The 23,228-nt window shown below is 37.8% G+C and overlaps 2 protein-coding genes and 1 long non-coding RNA gene across 3 annotated transcripts; 1 reads left to right on the plus strand and 2 right to left on the minus strand.

Annotated features, from left to right (window-relative positions):
* Nucleotides 1-1,219: 1,219 nt before the first annotated feature.
* Nucleotides 1,220-5,327, minus strand: dnajc28 (DnaJ (Hsp40) homolog, subfamily C, member 28). Its single transcript, XM_055216144.2, has 2 exons — nt 5,190-5,327; nt 1,220-3,926 (listed from the first exon to the last, which is right to left on the minus strand). The coding sequence occupies exons 1-2, from the start codon at nt 5,309-5,311 to the stop codon at nt 2,777-2,779; spliced, it is 1,272 nt and encodes a 423-aa protein (XP_055072119.2). The 5' UTR covers nt 5,312-5,327; the 3' UTR covers nt 1,220-2,776.
* A 2,524-nt stretch (nt 5,328-7,851) lies between these two features.
* LOC129446823 (uncharacterized) lies at nt 7,852-9,421 on the minus strand. Its single transcript, XR_012358376.1, has 2 exons — nt 9,200-9,421; nt 7,852-8,795 (listed from the first exon to the last, which is right to left on the minus strand). It is a non-coding gene; the product is annotated as an uncharacterized lncRNA (long non-coding RNA).
* Nucleotides 9,422-10,388: 967 nt separating this feature from the next.
* mab21l3 (mab-21-like 3) lies at nt 10,389-14,726 on the plus strand. The gene is made up of 7 exons (XM_055215806.2): nt 10,389-10,620; nt 10,831-10,971; nt 11,067-11,138; nt 11,405-11,696; nt 11,789-11,970; nt 14,000-14,194; nt 14,326-14,726. The coding sequence occupies exons 1-7, from the start codon at nt 10,573-10,575 to the stop codon at nt 14,557-14,559; spliced, it is 1,164 nt and encodes a 387-aa protein (XP_055071781.2). The 5' UTR covers nt 10,389-10,572; the 3' UTR covers nt 14,560-14,726.
* Nucleotides 14,727-23,228: the final 8,502 nt, after the last annotated feature.

Genomic DNA, 23,228 nt, shown 5'->3' on the forward strand with positions numbered 1-23,228 from the left:
TGACAGAAAATCTGGAAAAGTCACAAAATTGCATTCCACTGAGATGAAGGGAACCATGTTTTAAACTAAAGAAAAGTGGCTTGGGGGTAGAATTGACCCCAAGGGTCTTATTAGGGTTAAATACTGGAATATGTCCCAAAACACAATACAAAAGGAATTTTGCAATGATTTAATTGTAAAATGGTTCATAATGATATTTGAAACCAACATATCTTTTGTGAGGTTTCTATTGTTTTGTGTTTTTTTCAAGGTTGGGTTGAAACAACCCAGCTAAGGGGTGACTTCCCAGACAGGGCTTGCGTAGTCCCAGACTAAAATGCATGTTTGAGCTGCTTTAATTTCAAAAAACCTTTGTACTGCACATCTTAACACACATTAGTCCATTGTTTTGTCTTAAGATGCACACCAGTAATGTTTTTTGTAAGGTTTGATTGTTAAAACTAAATGTAATATAACTTAGGCCTAGTCCTGGATTAATCTAAACCCTGTCCGGGAACCCACCCCTTAAGTTCGTACTGCTCAACAAAGTTTAACAGTTGTTGGTTTTGTTCGATCGGTGCATTAAACCTGTTTCCAGTTGTTTCCACTGACAAAACACATTTAGTTGCCTGCAGGCTTGTGAACAGGTTTGAACAGCCTGGTAGGATTTTCTAGCAAAGTCCAGCAAAATCTTACACAATCTGACTTGATCATGAGCTGTTGCCATGACAATGAGGTAGGCAATCCAGCCAACTATAGAAACAAAATTTGGTGATGGCTTAGTGGAGAATGATATGATGTAACAAAATGTAATGTAATGTGGGCCCTTAATTTGAATACAGTTATACATTACAGAGACATTAGGCACTGGTACAGCATATGAATCTCTCAATGTCAAGAATATGTGCATGTCATATATTTAAATATATAAAAAACCTTTTATAAATATTTTTACATTTTTTACTAATACATTATTTTAGGACTGCTGCCCACAACCCACACAATCCTTAAATTAGCACTGTAATGTGAAGAAACTATATTATTTTAGCTGTTAAGAATGTATACAATCATCATTGTTATATAATCTGTGACCCTGTCTGTCCAGGCTAAAGTCTGATAATTGAGATTTAAAGTGATTTTACATTGATTATAATGAAGTTATAGTTTCACAAAATGTTCTTTGCATTATATAGAATGATTTTATGTAAAGTAAATCACAAAAAAATTACTTGTGGCTGGGTTTTTACAGGCAGTTTCACATTTATGCATGAGTATGAAGTAGCCAAACACATTATTCAATGTATGAGAAAATTTCCTTTAATGTTAAATATGAAAGCAAAATGATTTATCTATTATTTTGTCATATATCAATATTAACATGATCATGAAGTGTGTAGTCATTAAATAAAGGACGGGAATATGTTTTTGCATGGCCATGGGAAAGAATTTAAGGAGGAGAAGGCAGAAACTACAGATAAAAAGGTGCCAAGGCCATAAGACATGAGTTGGGAAAGAAGAAGGGGGAGGCGTACCTGAAAAGATAACTATTGGTAAAGCATTATTTTTATTTTTCAAAGTTTCTACAACAATCCATAGTTTAATCAAATAGTTGTGTCATACTAGTACAGTGATGATATTCATTAACAGGAATAATGAGAATTATATCATATTTAACCATAGCAATTGAACACATTAGTCTTGAGATTGTTTTGGCACAATACATAATGTCACAATGCAAATTGTTTTAATAGTACCACCAGTACTAAAAAACAGTAATAGTGCTAGTTTCGTACGACAGTACTCCTGTTTTCATGCCTGTTGAGTGTGAGGTGTTATATGATTATGCAAGATCTTGTGATATTTACCCGACCCATCTACAGATATTTTGGCAACACTTTACAATAAAGTTAACATTAGTTTATGTATTAGCTAACATTAACAATACAACAGAATGTATTAACCTTAGTTCATGTTAAAGGAAAACACCACAGTTTTTCAATATTTTACTTTGATCCCACCTCAACTTAGATGAACCAATACACACCCATCCCTCCCCAATGCGTGCACCCAATCCTTGCACAGCGCACTGTGAATGTGTTAGCATCTAGGCCAGCCCCATTCATTCCCCAGGATCCAAACAGGGACGAATCCAGAAGCCACCAAACACTTCCATGCTTTAAAGACTGTTACATGAGTAGCCACACGAGTAAGTATTGTGGGACCAAATAAAACGTGGCGATTTTTTAAAGCGGATTAAAAACTATATTGTATAGCGAAAGAGCACTTAGTTTGCAGCACTTCGACCTTGGTGGGCAGTAACATCTTAAAATAACGTTTTATTTTGTGCCACCATACATTCTCGTGTAACTACTATGCAACAGTCTTTAAATAGGGAAAACATGGAAGTGTTTGGTGGCCTCTAAATTCATCCCTGCCCGGATCCCAAGGAATGAATGAGGCCAGGCCAAATGCCAACATTCACCATGCACTGTACAAAGATCAAGTGCATGCATTGAAAAAAGATAGTTGTGTATCAATTCATCTAAGTTGAGGTAAGAACAAATTAAAATATTGAAAAAGGTGGTGTTTTCCTTTAATTTCAGCATTTACTAATACTAATAATTACAAGTTATTGGCTCTCTGTTAACATTAGTTAATGCACAATAAACTTGCACGAACAGCTGTATTGGCATTAACTATAACTAACATTAATAAATAACATTAGATCATGTTAACTAACACATTTACTTCTGTACAACCTTATTGTAAAATGTTATTTTTATATTTTAAATGCATCTCATTTAAGAAAATTCTGCATCCATGTGATGAGACCTTGTCTGATGTGCTGAGACGTCTTTATCTCTTCCATCTGTTTTTCTTCTTTCTCGCTTTCCTTCTGCGGCCTTAACAGCTTGTCAGTTTTCAGTATTTTCTCCACCTCTCTTTTCAGACTAAAATGCACCATCTGCCTATTCATGAGAGGCACAATCAGGTTAAAATTATCCACTTTTTTGTTCAGTTTCACCAGCTCATCAGCAAACACCGCACAGTGCTCTTTCCACTGGAGGACTTCCGAGTGCCTCATTGGTTCACCAAGCCTGGCCCTGACCTCCTGCAACCTCGCCCTCATTTTTCCGATAGTTTCCCTGATTTCCTTCTGTGTGACAATCCACTCGGGCTGGTACCCATTGTCAATGAGGATTCTGTTGAGGTTGTGCGTCATGGGATCCATGTAAGGGTTATGGTCGAACTTGTTGATCGGTTTGCCGGTTCCACTGAGGTTCTTGAAGTCTCCGCGGGCCATGGACTCCTGGATGAGGTCCTCCACCAACCTCTCCACCGCCTGGGTGATTTTGACTTGCTTGCTGCGCAAGCGTGCATCCCGGGTCACCATGGCACCCTCGTCCGCTGCCGCCTTCTCCATCTCCTTGCGTCTATACTCCAGGACCTGGTCGGTTGCGCGGTCAATGCGGAACTGCCTGTATTGCCTTTCCCGTTGGCTTGGGGTTCCTGAACCCCTGCCTTCGAAACTGAGGTAGTGTCTGTGTTGAGGAGCCTGACCTTTAACCTTATCTTCCTCTTCATCCTCCTGCATTTGTTGAGTGTACTGGGAGGTTGATCTCTGCCGTGCCATGTGCGTTAGGACGGCCCTATAAGCCTCCTCTACCTGGGAAAATAAAGCTGCGTCTGCCGTGGGAGTGCCGGAATCAGGATGGTAGAGCTTGGCCATGCGTAGGTAAGCCTCTTTCACCTCTGCAGGGCTACTGGCTCCATCATCTGGCAGCTGCAGCAGACGGTAGCTTTCTCTTAAGCTGTGGCTGATAGATAGAGAGCTCAGCGCTCGCCATGTGAGAGAACGACAGAGGGGAAGAAGAGCTCTGCGGCGTTCTCCACTGTGTAATCGTAACAACACAAAATGGCTCATTGTGCGTCTTTGTAAACAGGACCTGAAAACAATGAAATTACAAGACAGAGACAAACTGACTGCAGTATGAGCAACAATATCTTTTGGTCTTTTACAGGTAAAACAATACAAATTGTAATGTACACAATGTGCAATTCATCCAGATCATTAAGCTTTGAGCTTATCATTCAGATGGTCTAACTGTACATGGGTCATTAACTCATCAACTGGAGTGAGTCACAATTTGTAAAAATGCTTGCCATTCTTTAAGTTAAGTTAAGTTAAGTTAAGTTAAGTTAAGTTAAGTTAAGTTAAGTTAAGTTAAGTTAAGTTAAGTTAAGTTAAGTTAAGTTAAGTTAAGTTAAGTTAAGTTAAGTTAAGTTAAGTTAAGTTAAGTTAAGTTAAGTTAAGTTAAGTTAAGTTAACTAAACTAAACTAAACTAAACTAAACTAAACTAAACTAAACTAAACTAAACTAAACTAAACTATCTATCTATCTATCTATCTATCTATCTATCTATCTATCTATCTATCTATCTATCTATCTATCTGTCTGTCTGTCTGTCTGTCTGTCTATCTGTCGGCCCATCCATTCATATACCAACCCACCCATCTGTATGTCTGTCTATCTGTTTATATGTCTGTCTGTCTGTCCATTCTTCTATTTATCTATCTTATCGACCCGTCCATTCATTCATATACTGAATGAACTTCACATTTGTCTATCTGTTTATTCTTGTAATTATCTCTCTATCTTTCTGTCCATCCACTCATATACTAACCCACCCATCTGTCTGTCTATCTATCTGTTTATATGTCTGTCTGTATTTGTCCACTTATTCATGTACCAACCCTCATGTACCAACGACTCTGTATGTCGGTCGTTCTGTCTATCTATCTGTTTGTCTGTCTGTCTGTAAGCACAAGGACCTTCCTACCTAGTATTTTATTGACCTCCTTTTATCCAGCAGTCCCATAGCTCAAAGAGAGGCGAATTTTGGTCCAAACATTAACCCAAACTCGTTAAGCCTACTATAATTTCTAAGACCTGATGGGCAGGTAGCCTAAAGTGTAAAATGTCGTGAATTTACACTTCATACATGTCTATCCTAAATTTGCATTTCCTTTTTTATTTCATGCTAGGTCAGATCTCACAAAGCTGTGTCAAGAATGATCGTGTACTACTGTTGTTAGATGCCTTGTATCGCTAATCCAATGTGTAGCATGGGAGCTAATGCTCAGGGTTACATATTCAACAAACTCTTCAACATTTCCTCTACACTGAATATATAACGACATACAATACCTCAGTGATTTAGCGCAAATGTTTCCATTCCCGTGTGGCCATAGGTCAACGTGTCTTATTGTTATGAATGACACCGTTTTTAAAGGGTACCGAGGTTTGTTGTGACATTTTGCTAACAGCATGCTGGGAAATGTAGGCCGTTTATCAATCCGAGGGCTGCAGCCTCCAGAGGTCGTATTTTAGGGCTGCATACGCCTTATTTCAAAATACTAACAATTATAAGGTTGACAGTTACTCTTAGTCAATCGTAAATTGTTGGAATATGCTTTTGACTTGCGAATATAATGCTCAGTTAACTTAAATAAACAGGCTTGATGACGTATGCAACCTGCATATGCGACCTCCGCAGGCTGTAGCCTTCCGATTGAGAAACGGCTGTAGTAAACAATAGTATATTCCGAAGGGCAAAGCGCAGTACAGCTTTTGTTCTGTAGATGGCGACCAAAACTCTTCAAATAATACACATTTGATTTCATGACCCATATTAGTAAATCCACAGTGCAATGCACAACCAGTAGTACATATTTAAGTCATTAGTTATTTATAAGATGGGATATAGGATGTATTTTATATTGAACAGTACACTTAATCTTGATATAAATGTTTAATTGCATTTTTCTCACTATGTGACTAAATGGTAGCCTGGTTAGCCAGACCTACATCAAGATGTAAGGTCTGGCAACTCTTCACACAAACAGTTCAATGCAAGGGGCGGGATATAAGGTTGTCCCTCAAATTGCCTCTGCACGCAATAGGATAGCGCTATGACCAATCAGAGCAACGAAGAAGGTGACGTATGAGTCCCATGCGCAGTGTTGCCAACTTGGCGACTTTGTCGCTAGATTTAGCGACTTTTCAGACCCCCTTGGCGACTTATTTTTTAAAAAGCGACTAGCGACAAATCTAGCGACTTTTTCTGGCATTGTTGGAGACTTTTGGAGACTTTGACGTGAAAGCGCGTGTTGTTTACTCTTCTCAACGAGCAGCTGCCGCCGCTTCCGAAGGCTCCACCCCCATCCCAAAGCACTCACAGGCGGGGTAGCCCTCGCGCAGCAGACCAGTTCAATCCCAGCTGCATACAGTCAGGGCAGGAGATGTGGTTAATCTCTCTGCGTTCAGACGGCATAATCGTGCATGCGGGAAGCCGGAGCTGGCTGATTCCGCAATGACTTAAATTTATGGCAGGGTGTAAATGTAAAATGATCTTTGAATAAAAAAATCACTGTACCAAAAAAAATGTATTTGAGTGAGCTGAGCAGCAGCACATTCAGAACAGACAAACTATTATGGAGCTGATCAACGCGTTAATGAGCTATGTACCTGGAATACAACGTTTTCCATCATTTATCAGCGTATCCTCATATGTTTTGAAACTAGACTGTTTGGACATTTAAACATAAACATACACACGTTTCCTTTTATAAGAACAGAAACGAACGAGAAAACATTTTTAGGTATTTATGTGTATTAAAATTACATTTGTGAAAGTTCAGAGAGAAAGAGAAACGTGAAACAGCCAATGTAGTAAGAATGCAAATACGACGTGATGACGTCACGGGTATGCTAATGAGGCAATGACGTAATCTAGCGACATTTAGCGACTTTCCAAGCAAGCTTTAGCTACTTTCCATTGAAAATAGTTGGCAACACTGCCCATGCGTTTCCCCACAAGTGGAGCTAATTGGTATATCAAACTTTTACCGTAACCAGTCGGCAAAACTCCAAACACATCTTTCTTGCTTAAAAGTAGTAGGGTTATTTGCTCTTCACTCAAAGAAAAACATAAGTCTAAGTCCTCCAGAGTCGCGGCCAAAGCCACTTCAAAAGAAAGCTGTTCGCCAGCAGCAGCAGCCATTCTTTGTTTTCAAGTAGGAACCGTCGCAGGCAGCTCTGTCGTCATCATGTTAAGCCCGCCCCACAGACGCTACACACGATGTGATTGGCCTGACCAAATTTTGGTTTTTGGAGCTGTTAAGTGTATTGTGAGTCAATAGTGTCTGTCTGCGGAGTGCAAGAGAGGGGCGTGCCATTAAGCGGCGTAACTTTTAGCAGGGGGCGGAAATTTAAGTTGTCCAAGTCACACAGAATCCCGCGAGATGTCCGACTTCCGCTACACTGACACGGCACATCCGATAGCTAGTTTAATAGTAAGACGATTGTTTATAGCTCTCTTTCAACTTTAGCTTAATGACAAATAACGTTACTGCCGTAAATGTTTTAAATTGAGGGCACGGAGGAAGCTTCATAAGACGCTCGGATGGTCTTATATTGTCTCATCCATCGTCATTGTTAACGTGGGTAGACAATATGCACGGCATATATGGACATATTTACCAACCTAAAATTATTAAAGTACCGAGGCATACCAATATTTAAATCGTGAACTGTTACACAGTGAGGGTGATTTCGTCTTTTTTTTAAGTAAATGTGCACCTCAGACAGTTTAATATGTATTAAACCAAGATGAAATTCATTTGCAAACTTGCAAAGACTTAATTCTTTTTAAGTTTTAAGAGGAATCTACAGAGCTCACGTGGTTTTATAAGAAATGGCTAACAGATAACATCTGGTGATATTGTAAAGGTTTATAAAATTAACTATTCACAACAGGTAACATTGTAAAGGTTTATAAAAATAACTATCCACAACATGTAACAACTGGTGAGATTGTAAAGGTTTATAAAAATAACTATGCACAACATGTAACAACTGGTGAGATTGTAAAGGTTTATAAAATAATTATTCACAACAGGTAACATCTGGTGACATTGTAAAGGTTTATAAAAATATCCTTTCAGCAAGATCACCCTGCAATAAATTATAACACAGCATTATGAGAGGCATCAGGAGCTGATCCCAAGTGTATAGCAGGAAGCTGTTGATGTATGTACAGTATTGGTAAAGTGCACATGAATGCATTTTATAATAACAATGCATCCAATGTCAACCCTGTGTAGAGCTGAGAAATGTGGTTGTTTCTCAGCAGCAGTAATGTCCAATGGTGCCAGCTTAACACATTGGTGCAGTTTCCCAGGCAGGGCTTAGTCAGGGGTGCCCAAACTCAGTCCTGGAGGGCCGGTGTCCTGCAGAGTTTAGCTCTAACTTGCATCAGAGCACCTGCCAGTAAGTTTCTAGTATGCTTAAGACCTTAATTGGCTGCTTCAGGTGTGTTTGATTAGGGTTAGAGCTAAACTTTGCAGGACACAGTTTGGAAACCCTTTGTTTACTGGGCTGGGCACTTATATTATATTTGTTGACTGGGCACTTATATTAGGACATTTTAGTTTTTACAAACAAACCTTACAAAAACAAGACAAATCTTGAAACAAAACAATGGCACTGATATATGTTGAGATGTGTCAGTACAAGGTGTTTTCTTAATTACAGTAGCTCAAACATGCATTTTAGCCCGGGAACAGTATAAGCCCTGTCTGGAAAACCGCCACATTGTTTTACCATAACAGATATGGGTTGTTTAAGGTTGAGTTGTGATTTTGAAGTGTAGACAGATGGATCATCCTATTGTATTTCTGCATCACAGTTAAGGTGCATGTGGATGGTATCACCCTCACAAGTTGTCCACTGCATCACTTCACATCAATGCAGCTCTGAAAATAATAACCATAAACATATTTTACATTTGTTCTTAAAATAAGCCTACATTATGAGAATATACAATGGCACCCATACTTAAACAGAATAGGGTTTGAGAGAGATATATTAAAAACGAGACAGTAGTACACACAACCTTTAACTCCAGTGTTATTATGACGTTTAATAGGTCATTTATTAATTAACTGACAACTTACAGGAATAACTGTAAGATTCTAATGTACTAATATCTAACGTTACTATCGTAAATAGGAAAATATATAGGTGGACAATGAAACTCATGCAAGATTTGTTGTATTTTGTTAACTACTCGTTACTGATCATAAGTGTAGTCATAGAACGGACTTCACAAATCTAACATTAGGCTAACAACACATAGCTAATGTTAGCGAGCTTACCTGAAACGGTCGACCTTAATTCAGCCCCTGGCGTGACTTCTTAACACGTGTCGTTGCCGAACCATTTCTCGGAAAAAGGATGTTCGTCCGTCAGCTTCCCGTCCATTAAAATTGGTACGAACAAACATGAGGGCGCTTAAATGAGCAACTTTAATAACGCCTGAAGCCACCGTATCTCTATGCGGGCAGGAGAGAAGACAGAATGACAACATCTCGTCCTGACGTCTCGCGTGGTTCTGTGTAACTTGGACAACTTAAAGTAACGCCCCCTGCTAAAAGTTACGCCCCTTAACGGTACGCCCCTCTCTTGCGGTCCGCAGACAGACCCATCTCTTGTGAGTGCCTAGACTAAACCCTGGCAGCAAATATATTTTGCGGCCGCTAGGGTGCGTCTAGATTTCTAGGCTAACTAAATGGCATTTTTTTACTAAAACCTGCAGCAAACTCAAGAAATTGGTGGTATTTGGGTGTTTATTTTCAGTTTTCTTAGTTGAAAATCAAAATCTATCATTTATTGGTACAGCTCTTACATTCTAGTTAGAATTTATACGTTGATTTTTTGTTTCTCATCCTGTTTCTGTTCTTTAGTTTGTAAAATTATGCAAGATTAAAAACTGTTTTAGTTGCTTTTAATTTCAGTCTATTATGATTGTTATTTCATCAGTCATAACAGACCGAGTTCATTTGTCACCCGTAATTGCATGAATACATGTTATTAATGTTAATGAATTGGTATGACACTTCTTCAACAGCAGGTCAGATTCGGATGTAATGAGTTCACTTTCTTTTCACCGCTGACTGCATAAGGTTAATGTGTGTTAATGGGCATAAGTGATTAGAAGAGTGCTTTTCCATATTGTTACCACATGCTTTCGAAGCAAACTGTGCAAAAGGCCTGCAGTTCATGCAAGTGCAGTACTGTGGGGTCTAAAAGACAAATATTGTTTTACTTGAATTGTTTTACCAGTATAAAAATAAATTAATAAATGAAAGGTTTTTAATTATATGAAAATCCTTTTGAAAAAAATAAATAAATATATATATAATTTTTTTTCATAATATTATAATAATCTAATAGATCTAATTGTATTGCATATTTAGGCATGTATATAACCTTTTTTGAATATTGTAATTAACTATTCAAATAATTTATCTGTGATCTGAGTAGCAGAGGACCATGGGAGCTTTTTAACATCTCAGAAATCAATATTGTGAGATCAATGACTCTATGTTGAAGTGCTCACATGCAGCACAATCTGTGTCACAAATACAAAGACCCACAAAAGAATCAGAAGGACTACACAGACCTTAACACAAAAACAATACTTAAAATAGCATTTTAATTGACACAGATCCTTTGGAGAGACTGCAAAATGAGCAGCTTTACTGATGAAGATCTGGACAACTATTTACAAAATCAGGTGACCTACTTTTTTTGGATGCTGTTAAGTGCTGATGAGATCTTTTAATAGATTCATGTCTGTGTTTGCAGTCAGATAGCTAAAATATAAAGCATATATTTTTAGTGAATGTTTTAATGGTTTTACTAAATTAAAGACCATTTGACATATACATTTTATTTAGTGTGTCTGATATAATCACGTTAATGGTGGCTTCTCTGTCATTTTAAGGTGGACCTCAGGCATCGGCAGGTTTCAAAGTCGGTAGAAGACGTGCAAAAAATGATCAAAGATCTCACAGCTGAGGTCAGCTCAAAGGATGCTCGATTCCAGTCCATTGCAAACTCCGGAGTTCACAATACCAGCCTCAAAGTAATAACTGATGTAGCCATATTGTCTATTAATTAAACAAAAATAATGTATCATTGTTTTATTAACGTCATAATTCCTGTGGTGTCCACACTTAGGATCAACCAGCTTTAGTGACAAAATGGGCTACGTTGCTGCGGGGAAGATGTGCATACAACCCTGCCATTCAAGTAAGAAAGTGAATATAAACAACAAAATTGTGTTATTATAAGTGTAAATGCTGGTTTACAGTATACACACAGTGAACACCAACTTCTCTGGTTGTTGTCTTTTGATAGATCAAGTGTTAATTAGTTATAAAATACTCATACAGTTATGTAAAATATGGAATTAGTCATTTAATTAAAATACTTCTTCCTATTAGAAATAGTTAAATACTGCTGCATTGCATTGTGGATTTACTGATAGATTTGGGCCATGAATTTCACTCCTCCAGGTGCTCACACCAACCTTGTTCCTCATCTCGGTTCCTCTGCGAGGTCTGATGGGCTATAAGCAGAGGCGAACAAGACAATGGCGATACTACACACTGAGCGGATCTCGTCTCATCTCACCGGTCCGTGAGCCAGAGAAGGTCCATCAGTGGCTGGAGCTAGAGAGTTTTGTTAACCCTAGTCAAGAGTGGCATGACACCTGCATGACCATTGAAGGTGACATTGTGCCAGCCAAGGTGGTGAATGTCTTTAAAGAGCATCTGGAGGCATCCATAAAGACCTGTGGATTATCAAGTTCGTAGCCAGTGGATGAGGTTTTATATATATTTTTATAGTCTAAAGAATGGCATCGTTCCATATTTTAACCTGCTTTCCATCTCTGTCAGATAAAGTGAGCATGCTGGAGTCAGTAGGGTCTGTGGTGCGTGTTGCCGTGGAAACATCAGAGGCACAAGTGGAGGTAGAACTGGTTCCTACAGTGGAGCTAATGAACTACTGGCCAAAGAGGGCTCGTTGGCCCCGCCTCTTTCGGAGATGGCCATCCGCAGAGCGTGCTCGCTGCATCAAGGTCAGTAGATAAAGGGAAATGGCATTATTAAGTTTTTGTCAATCAGGCTTTTTATCGGGGCCTGCTTGAGTGCATGGGTGATTCTCACGAAAACTTGGTTTTAAAAATGTGAAGCATGAAAATGTAAAAATTGCTTAAATTTACTTTTTTTCCCCACCAGACATTGAAAAACAAAGTCTGGAGTAAATGGGAACATTAATTTAAAAACTTTTACTTATCATTTAAAAATTTAAAAAATTAGTCCTAAAAAATCTCATTACCGCATCAGTCAGAAAACATCAACACTGACGTATTTTCAAAATGACATGACAAACCTGAAAGAACATAATTTGGAGATTCTGCACATGCATTTAAAATCAAAGTATTATGCTTCTATTAATTAAATAACATTTATTATAAAACGGTTAGTTCCAATCCTTGATTCTGATTGGTCAATAGGTGTGCTTTATTCACAATAAAACACTGCTATGACCGCTTCACCCAACGGTTCTATTTAATATCACTGCGCCCTTAGCAACACCCTTAGCAACACATAAACATATAATGAGACAAAGTCTGAGAGCAGTTTGTTGTTTTTATTTGAGCTTCCATGTTGTTGTTTGCATTCAGGGACTATTTTTTCTAGCGGAAGGAATGCTTTTATTGATTTAACTTCATGAAAGTTGCACTAATTTTTTTTACTTTAATATTGTGTGGTAACCGTTTTATAAAAGCAATAAGGTACTCGAGGCAAGTGCTGTATCGTGAATAAGTAACGGCTGAAGGGGTTGCAGGCACTCCGCTTCGCGTTGTGCCTAACAACGCCCTTCAGCCGTTACTTATTCACGATACAGCACAGCCTCTCGTACCTTATTGCTTAAATACGCATCTGTTGCGGTAATGATAATCAAAATGTCGTGTAAGCATTCTGACAAGACAATATTTCAAATTAACTGTAAAAAATTATCTTACCTGGTAGCCATCTTGAAGTAACTGGTCCATGTGCTTGGTCACTCAAAATCAAACTTTATTAAAATTCTGTATGTGTGCTTAAACTGTTCTCAAAAAATGTTGCGGAGGATGAGAACATCAGGCATGGACACATCATTTTCCTAATTTTTCTTCATTATTATTATACATGAATATTCAGTAAATATTTTTTTCTGTCAACTAAAGTAGTCTAGCAAAACATCCATTTTTTTTCTTAATATTTTTGTGTTAATTTGATTAAATTACAACATAACGCATGTTCAAACACAGCCGGACACATTGCGGTAATGAGAATTTCAGCAGAAAATGAGATAAAATTTACAATGATAAATTCTTATGTTGAAATCACACATTGTGCAAGGTAGAACACAGTATTGTGTTAATTCTGATGCTGTTTAATGTTACTATATTACACATTTTAAAGCTAAAATCATTAGTGCCGTGGTGTTTCAATGGTTTCGTGAGAATCACCTGCATGCTCTTTACAGCAAAGGGGGACATATCAAATATTAAAGGGATAGTTGGAGACAGAGAAACAAAATACTATTAGCGTAGGGGCCGTTCGCATGTAATGCAATTGTCATACAGTATTGTGGTTTAATATCCGCTCAGTTCCAGACGGGCTAACTATTGCGGCATAAGTATATTACCCAGACGAGTTATGTGAATGCTTTGTTCTGGACAAGCTAAATATAGCGGGATAAGTACATTTACTAGACAAATTATATGAATGCTTTGTTAAAGAGAAAAGTCTTTAGTTTAGACTTAAAGGTTAAGACAAACCATCATGGCGATCAGTGTTTGCATTTTATCAGCTCATTTGCATTTAAAAGGAAACACCCCAAAACAGCACATTTGTGTGCATTTTGCAACTTCAACATGCTATAATAAATTATCTATATGGTATTTTGAGCTAAAACTTCACATATGTACTCGGGGTACACCAAAATTGTATTTTACATCTTATAAAATCTTGTGAAATATCCTCTTTAACCAACATATTAGCTGCCCTTACTGTTACAAAATTACATTGTTGTTAATCTTAATAAATCCTCTACAGTCTTTTGGATTTAATTTATTGGCCACATCAAACTACCACTGGCTGCTGTCATTCTCTCGGGCGAAGCAGGTGTTGATGAGTAATATAGATGGGGATGGCGGCTGCCGCAGGAAGTGTTATCGGGTGGTCAGACAACTTAAGGAAGACATCTGGTGTCCTGGAAGTAAACCTGTCATCACTGCTTACCACCTACAGGTACCAGCCCCATCAAAACAGGCTTCTTACATGATTACTATCACCTTTCATGTTATTACTCACATACACAATATTGTAATTATATCTGTAATTATATATACTTTCCCTTTATGTTCAAATTATTTCTCTAGACACTGCTGTTCTGGACATGTGAGAAGTATCCCTGCACCAGGGACTGGAAAGATTTCAAGGAATGTGTATTACGGCTGGTGCATAAGCTTTATAAATGTGTTAGCCAGCACTATCTCCGGCATTACTTTGTACGATCTCACAACCTTCTGAAATACACCAATACAAATGAGCTTGATGATGTGGCAAAGAAGATCAATAACTTCTTGGACAACCCAGGAACATACGTTCATTAGAAGCTTCCCCTCTGGGTTAGATGGCATAGTTCTGGGCTTGCTTAAGTGTGTTTCTTATGTGTGTCATTATGAAAGGTTCAGCAGATCTCAGCTTACTTTACTGTAGGCTGATGTCATGAAGGTATTTATTAAAACAGTGACTAAAAATAAATATTGCATAAAACAAACATCTCTTTTCAGTTTTTAATTAACTTAATATTGATGAAAAACATGAATGCAGAACCTACAAATTGTTAAGTTCAATGAAGTACAATTTCTGCATTTTATAGGTTGAGACACAACCATACTTTTGAATACTTGATTGTGATTGGACAATCATGAAATTTAGCAATCAACCATTAAATATTTATGGTAATTGTCCCTCCATTCAAAATCATCTTACTTGTAACAATAACATGTATACAAATCGACTTCAAATTCAACTTCTAAACAAGGAATAAGGAATCGGTGAGACACACAAAGATATACGTAAACTGGAGATTACCCAATTACATAATATATACGTGGCCCATTTCGAGTTTTGGTCAGTTTTGCTGAGATAAATGTACAATATAAATAAACTTTACTTACTGTATACATTTCTTAAATTACAGATTGTGAATAGAGATTCAGTGGTCTGTGTAAAGCATATACGAAAATTAAAGCAACACTAAAGAGTTTTTTTTACCTTAAAATAACGTTTTCAAAAAAAATTTAGTCGTTCATCCACCTGAAACAGGGTGAACGGCACTTTCACATTCGCTTTGCAGCCCTCTATCGGCCAAAAGCGCACTAAAGAAGTTTCCAACCGTCGGGTCGCGGCCCTGTAGTTTGAGTGAAAACTACACAAACTTGCTTTACGGCAGACCTACAATCCAATCAGAGCAGTAGGCTTAATTATTTACGACAGTTGTAATAGACAATTCCACTTCCAACCTGTAGGGGGAGCAAAGTGCAAAAACTCTTTAGTGTTGCTTTAAATGAATGGAATTGTGGTACATATTGCGAATAAATACTTTACAACATAATCTCACGAAAAGTCGTGTTATAGTCACGAAAAATTTTATTAAATTATTCGTGTCCATGGCACGAAACTAAACTTTTTTGTGCCTTGAGCATGAATGTCTTTTTCGTGTCGCAAGCACAAATTTCTATAAATAGTTTTTCATATCCCTGGCACGACTTTCTTTACCATGTCATTTTATGTATTGTTTTCTTCTTTTTTTCTATTTGAATCATTGTCGCTTGGGGTTGGGGTTAGATTTGGGGTTTGGTTTAGGATGTACTTTAATGCATTGGTATCTACATGTTTTTCTTCCGCTTTTAAAACTAGTCTCGCCTTTAGTTGGGGTTAGAGTTGAGGTTTGGGTTAGGATGTCTAAAAATGTAACAGAAAGTGATTCTAATCCCAACCTCAAGTGACAATGGTAAGAAAATAGGAAAAAACTATGAGAAAAAAATACATAAAATGACACGAAAAAGAAAGTCGTGCCACAGTCACGAAAAGCTATTTATAGAAATTTGTTTGACAAGAAAAAGAAAATCGTGCTCATGTCATGAAAAAGCTGAATTTTGTTCCATGGACACAAATAAATTAATCAAATTTTTCGTGACTACAACACGACTTTCCATGAGATCAGTCTGACTACACTGTTGTGTTTACATCCTGCTTATTAGTTTATTAGTCCATTAGTTTACTTTCCAGCAGAGGGTGCTGTCATTACAGTAACACGTGAGAAGAGTTATTTACTTACTTTATAACAACAATATAATTATAAAGTTAAATTAAGCAAAACACAATTGAATCTTCAGATTATGCGTTTTGACAAAATAATGTAAGATGCAAGACTGACATCACTATTAAATGATGAATAATATATGATGTAGCCAGCGGTTAAATTAGGCATTGTTAGGGGGTACTTCGAGGGGTGCAAAGTTTAAAAAATCGTATCAATTGACAAACTGTAAAATATAAGATATCAGTTAAGAGAGCCCTCTGCTATGAACAATAATGCTGATCAAAATCATTCAAGATGTGCAATGTCTTTAAGTGAGAACAAAATCTTTTTGTAGGCATGTGCCCTCTCCTTAGTGTCAGTATGAAGTATTGGAATGATGTTACTATTAAAAGAGAGAATATAAATAAAAATTATTATGAGTAGGACAGCCTTTTTGTTGGGAAATTACTGGAATTGAAATTGTAGGGATTTCAAAGTTTAAGGTGAAGGGGTTAAAGCGTTGGTGTAAGCATAGGTATTGATACGTACAAGACACTTGCGAGCATGAAGAAGCTCTGACGTAAACGTTGTGAGCATTTATGTTACAATACGGTGAGTAGAGGAAATAAACTGATACGCATCCGTGGCGTCGACGTATCCCTCTCTGATGTAAAAGTACACGACTGTCTCCATTGGTAGGTATGGCACTATTCACTCACCATACTTTGGGAGCATTTGTGCTACAAGGCACATGCCAGCGTGAAGCCTACCTTTCACAGGAATTAACTGAAAACATGTTATGCTCGCTTCGCGTCAGTGCACATGCAACAGCGGGTACTCACACACCGGCCATCAGCCTATGTGCCAGGGCTTAGCCCCGGACGGCCCAGACTCAATTTAAGCCCTGGATGTAACTCATGTAAGCAGGTTGTCATAATGAATCAGAGCAGACATGCAGTTTGTCATCATTTACTCAGCCTCATGTTTTTTAAACCTTTATGATAATTTCCTTCCTCCACAGAGCATAAAAGTGGATGTTAGGCAGAATGTTACATAGGTTATGTAAGCACCAAATTTAGATATATCTCTTATACATTTATAGAAAAATGTATGTGTTTACCCCCTTATTAGTTATTTAGTATAAGTAATGTTTATTTTAGATCACAAATAATATTATGCAAGAAGTGGCACTAGAATACTCTGTGGTCTTTTCAGCGAGGCTGTGCTTCCAACTCTTTTGTTGTGTTTAAATGTTGTGCCAAATGTGTGTTTTAATGCCGTCTTTCTTATTCTCAGTGCAGTTCGTGAAACAAGTGGCTCTTTGTTTGGGGTGTCGGGCATCAGCCCATGCATCGCTAAAATCCTGTGAGACCCTCATGCACTGGATAATCTCTTTTAATAATTCTTTCTAACTTTTCTCTCTCTTCCTAATTTTTGTATACTTATGAGTCTGGTGTCATGAAAACTCCCCAAAATCTAAAAACTATGGATGTACATTAGTTGAATTTGAAATGCGGAGATGAAATACACCCAGGGCACATGAAAAAGAGAAGAGGCCAGGAACTGCCTCTCTGAATGGCTGAGGGAACATTCTCTTGAATGGCTTTACTTTTTTCTTTCATGCTTTGAAAAGGGACAATTGTGTGTAACATCCTGCTGGGACGATGGCAAAGTGTTTTCAGCGTGGGACAGCTTTTTCTGGGCATTCTGTCACATTGGTGGCATGAGGCATTATGTGAACCCTTGAGGGATAGCCCCATTTCCCATAAACATGTCTTATGCAAATAAAGCCTTCCGCTCCTGCTATTTAACCAGATGTAGTATTGAGTGCATTGTAGCTGTTAGGAAAAGTTTACACACACACACACACACACACACACACACACACACACACACACACACACACACACACACACACACACACACACACACACACACACACACACACACACACACACACACACACACACACACACACACACACAAAACTCTTTCTTTTTCAGAATTTACCTTCATGTTTTTTACTCTTTCCTTTTCAGAATTTACCTTCATGTTTTTTAGTGTAGAATTCAGTTTATTTTTTTGAATGCATCTTTAACGTAGCTTTATACTCCAAAGACAGTTTAAAATGCCCACAAAACTTTAAAAATACACTCACATTATTAGCATCTGTTCAATTTCTCATTAATGCAATTATCTAATCAACCGATCACATGGCAGTTGCTTCAATGCATTTAGAGGTGTGGTTCTGGTCAGGACAATCTCCTGAACTCCAAACTGAATGTTAGATTGGGAAAGAAAGGTGATTTAAGCAATTTTGAGTGTGGCATGGTTGTTGGTGCCAGACGGGCCGGTCTGAGTATTTCACAATCTGCTCAGTTACTGGGATTTTCACGCACAACCTTTTCTAGGGTTTACAAAGAATGGTGTTAAAAGGAAAAAAACATCCAGTATGTGGCAGTCCTGTGGGCGAAAATGGCTTGTTGATGCTAGAGGTCAGAGGAGAATGGGCCGACTGATTCAAGCTGATAGAAGAGCAACTTTGACTGAAATAACCACTCGTTACAACCGAGGTATGCAGCAAAGCATTTGTGAAGCCACAACACGCACAACCTTGAGGCGGATGGACTACAACAGCAGAAGACCCCACCGGGTACCACTCATCTCCACAACAAATAGGAAAAAGACGCTACAATTTGCACGAGCTCACCAAAATTGGACAGTTGAAGACTTTGAAAAATTAGCTTGGTCTCGATTTCTGTTGAGACATTCAGATGGTAGAGTCAGAATTTGGCATAAACAGAATGAGAACATGGATCCATCATGGCTTGTTACCACTGTGCAGGCTGGTGGTGTAATGGTGTGGGGGATGTTTTTTTGGTACACTTTAGGCCCCTAAGTGCCAATTGGGCATTGTTTAAATGCCACTGCCTGCCTGAGCATTGTTTCTGACCATGTCCATCCCTTTATGACCACCATGTACCCATCCTCTGATGGCTACTTCTAGCAGGATAATGCACCATGTCACAAAGCTTGAATCATTTGAAATTGGTTTCTTGAACATGACAATGAGTTCACTGTACAAAAATGGCCACCACAGTCACCAGAACTCAACCCAATTGAGCATCTTTAGGATGTGGTGGAATGGGAATTTCGTGCCCTGGATGTTCATCCCACAAATCTCCTTCAACTGCAAGATGCTATCCTATCAATATTGGGCAACATTTCGAAAGAATACTTTCAGCACCTTGTTGAATGAATGGCACGTAGAATTAAGGCAGTTCTGAAGGCGAAAGGGAGTCAAACACAGTATTAGTATGGTGTTCCTAATAATCCTTTAGGTGAGTGTACGTATAATGTATTCCAGGTTTTCCAAAGCTATAGTTTTTCACAGCTTTGTGTAATAAGCAATGAAATTTAGGTCAGTCATTATTTTCTGGTTATCTGACCATTTTGACCCATGCAAAAATGGCTATTGCTACAAAATACACCCATGCGACCTATAACTGGTTTTGTGGTCAAGTGTCACATATATACGCCTACTTATATAGCACTTATATAATGCATTTATCTAAACTACTTTAATGCAAAAAGAAGAATGAGCAAATAAAGTGTAACTTTAAGTTTTGGCTGACAAATGTCGACCATCTGTTTAATGTTCATTTGTGGTGATATTTTCACATCTGCTGCATCTTAACAGAACTAACATCAGACGTTGACGATTTTCAGCATCCCAGATAAGATTGAGTGACACATTCGAAGAAAGAGACAGACAGTGGCATTAGTTGTACTGATAGAAAGGATAGTATTAGCTATGGGCTGAGAAACAAATGAGAGAAGGACTGGTGTGACAACAAAACTGATGTGGAGATGTCAGACACCACATCTGCCACTGAAAGACTGACAGTAACAAATATTCAAAGACATTGACAGGAGTTACCCTGAAGACAGTATGACGTATAAAGCAGTGGCGGCTCGCGACTGCTCATCCGAGGGGTGCAAATTCAAAATAAGTGTTCGGAGTGTCATGTGTGTTGCTTGCGTTTCAAAATATGTTTTTTTTTTGCGTCATGTGAACCATGTGCATCACGTGTTTTGTCAAAATAAGTACCTGCTGAACACGCGTCAAAACCTTTTATGATAAAAGAGACGCTCAAGTTCACAATATACATGCAAAACACTCCCATAATAGTAAACTCTGATTATGCATGAGATTATGCGAGTATCTGGCAAACATGAGCGTCTTTATTATCATAAACCTTTAGACACATTTGCAGTATGCACTTATTTTGACAAGACACGTGATGCACATACACGCACTGGAAGCGCAAAACACATATTTTGAAATAAGGAACCACACACATGACGGGTACATACATGTTGTGACGAACGACTCAGGCCGCCACTAGTATAAAGTTAGATGTTGATATCCACACAAAATTCTCTAACTGGTTTTGTTAATCCGAACTAGCAAAACATCTTCGATTTTTTGTAATGTGTGCTTTGGCCAGCACTATGGTATGTCCATCAACAGACAGGACCATTGCTGTAGCCTTTTCACCCATTGGATCTCTGTCTTGGTATGAATGGCCTTATCTGAAGCTCTGTCTGTGTTAGGCTTGTGTTTGTTTGCAATCTTAACACGGGTAGACAGTTTTCTCACCTGTTTAAAACGTGTGTGTAGCTTATATCTGGTGCTTCTTTTAGACGTGTGAAATAGTGAGAGAGTGAATGTGAGATCAAGAGAGAATGGTAGTCAGTAAGCATAAAAGCCTTTGATACGTCCCAATGAGAGAAATGCCTTTAATGGTTTTGTGATCAGATCAAAGGGATGGAAGGGAGAGAATTATAATGCATTTTTTCTAAGGTAGCATCTGTGTCCTGGTGTAAACAGATAAAATAGAAAACAGATAAAAGCAATGTATCAAATTAAATGGGGAAAACCTATTGATGCAGGCAAGCGGCCATGGTTCATAAAATCCACAGCTTATTTATTTATATGTGACTAATATTTCTTAGGCATTTAAGAATATCTAGTGTTAGAAAAACACAGTGTCTTAGCTGTGAATGCAGATTACTGCCAAATCTCTTGCATAAGACCTAGTGGTTTTAAAAGTAAAAGTAGACATTAGCTAACAATTTTGATGTTGCGTAATGCCTGGAATGTCACAGTACATGAGTACAAAACTATAGTAACCTCTTCTTTTACTGATTGGTTCCATTGCAGTGTTTAACACCACAATGGGAACCAGTGCGCCAGTGGGATGTAATTGTAACAAAAAAAAACCCACAACATTTTCAACAAATAATTCTAATAATAAAATTATAGGCTATTTTTATTTAAAGGTGCAGTGTGTAGATTTTAGTGGTGAGGTTGTGAATTGCAACCAATGGCTCAGTCCACTGCTCACCCCTCGCTTTTGAAACGCATAGAGAAGCTACAGTAGTCGCCACCGGAAAAACATGTCATCGTCGGAAGCAACTTAGTAAAATAAAGTTTGTTTGTTAAGGGCTTTTGTAGAAACATGGCGGCACAAAATGTCGACTTCCACATAACCACGTACCCTCTGTGTATGTAGATATGTAAATAAAAACATCTCATTCTAGGGTAATAAAAACATAACGGTTCGTTAAGAAAGATCTTTATACACCCCAGATAATATAGTTTTGTATATCATTTTGGATTTCTGTCAAGAGATCCTTCTAAAAATTACACACTGCACCTTTAAATATTTAAAAAAAACTTGTATACAGGTGAAAATTAAATAGTATAGTTATAGAAATTGGGAATAACAAATACAAAAAAAGAAGATGAGGCAAATAGTATGAAAAGTATTTTTGGTCTTTTTTAAATTAATTAATTAATTAAATGATAAAATAAAAAATGTAATTGCAAAATATGTTCCAAATTTGAAAATTAAATGATAAAATAAAAATTAAAACATTAAAATAAATTATTTTATTTTCAACGTGATGAAGCATGATTTAGGCCAAATTAAAAATAAAATTAATTTGATGATTTGACATTTCATTTTCCATATAATCTTGAGGCAATATAGTTGCCTTTTTGTTGAGTAAAACAGGCCAATTTATTTTTTACAGGGCAAGATCTTCTACACATTTAGGTTTCCTAGGCAAGCATTGCTCGTAGTTTCCCACATTGCCATGGTTTCTTTTCAAGTTGAAAATATGGATGAAAGTAGGGCAATGCGATGTATTTTTTCAGCCTCTCTTTTATAATTTAAGAGAATATGATAGTGGTGATGATACTGGCTGGTCAGTGTACTTTTTAAATGGTTATAAAGTAACTTGGTAACAAGTCAAGTCAATTTATTTCATATAGCACAACATTAAAGGAATAGTCTACTCATTTTCAATATTAAAATATGTCATTACCTTAACTAAGAATTGTTGATATATCCCTCTATCATTTGTGTGCGTGCACGTAAGCGCTGGAGCGCGCTGCGACGCTTCAATAGCATTTAGCTTAGCCCCATTCATTCAATGGTACCATTTAGAGATAAAGTTAGAAGTGACCAAACACATCAACGTTTTTCCTATTTAAGACGAGTAGTTATACGAGCAAGTTTGGTGGTACAAAATAAAACATAGCGCTTTTAAGCGGATTTAAAAGAGGAGCTACATTTTATGGCGTAATAGCACTTTTGGGAGTACTTCGACTTGGCGCAGTAACACCCTCCCTCTCCCATTATGAGAGTGAGAAGGGGAGCGGACTCCCAAAAGTGCTATTACGCCACAAAATGTAGCTCCTCCTTCAAATCCGCCCAGAAAAGCGCTACGTTTTATTTTGTACCACCAAACTTGCTCGTATAACTACTCGTTTTAAATAGGAAAAATGTTGATGTGTTTGGTCACTTCTAACTTTATCTCTAAATGGTACCATCGAATGAATGGGGCCAAGCCAAACGCTATCGAAGCGTCGCAGCGCGCTCCAGCGCCCACGTGCACGCA

The sequence above is a fragment of the Misgurnus anguillicaudatus genome, chromosome 17 (assembly GCF_027580225.2).
Source record: "Misgurnus anguillicaudatus chromosome 17, ASM2758022v2, whole genome shotgun sequence".
In the NCBI taxonomy this organism is placed as follows: Eukaryota; Metazoa; Chordata; class Actinopteri; order Cypriniformes; family Cobitidae; genus Misgurnus; species Misgurnus anguillicaudatus.

What these genes read in the sequence shown, in the direction of transcription:
- dnajc28 (XM_055216144.2), bottom strand. Translation starts at nt 5,311, where the DNA reads ATGCTGTTAGCAAAATGTCACAACAAACCTCGGTACCCTTTAAAAACG. An exon ending in ATTTGCGCTAAATCACTGAG is followed by an intron (nt 3,927 to 5,189) that starts GTATTGTATGTC and finishes CATTGTTTTCAG; the next exon opens with GTCCTGTTTACAAAGACGCA.
- mab21l3 (XM_055215806.2), top strand. Translation starts at nt 10,573, where the DNA reads ATGAGCAGCTTTACTGATGAAGATCTGGACAACTATTTACAAAATCAG. An exon ending in TTCACAATACCAGCCTCAAA is followed by an intron (nt 10,972 to 11,066) that starts GTAATAACTGAT and finishes GTCCACACTTAG; the next exon opens with GATCAACCAGCTTTAGTGAC. An exon ending in TCACTGCTTACCACCTACAG is followed by an intron (nt 14,195 to 14,325) that starts GTACCAGCCCCA and finishes TTATTTCTCTAG; the next exon opens with ACACTGCTGTTCTGGACATG.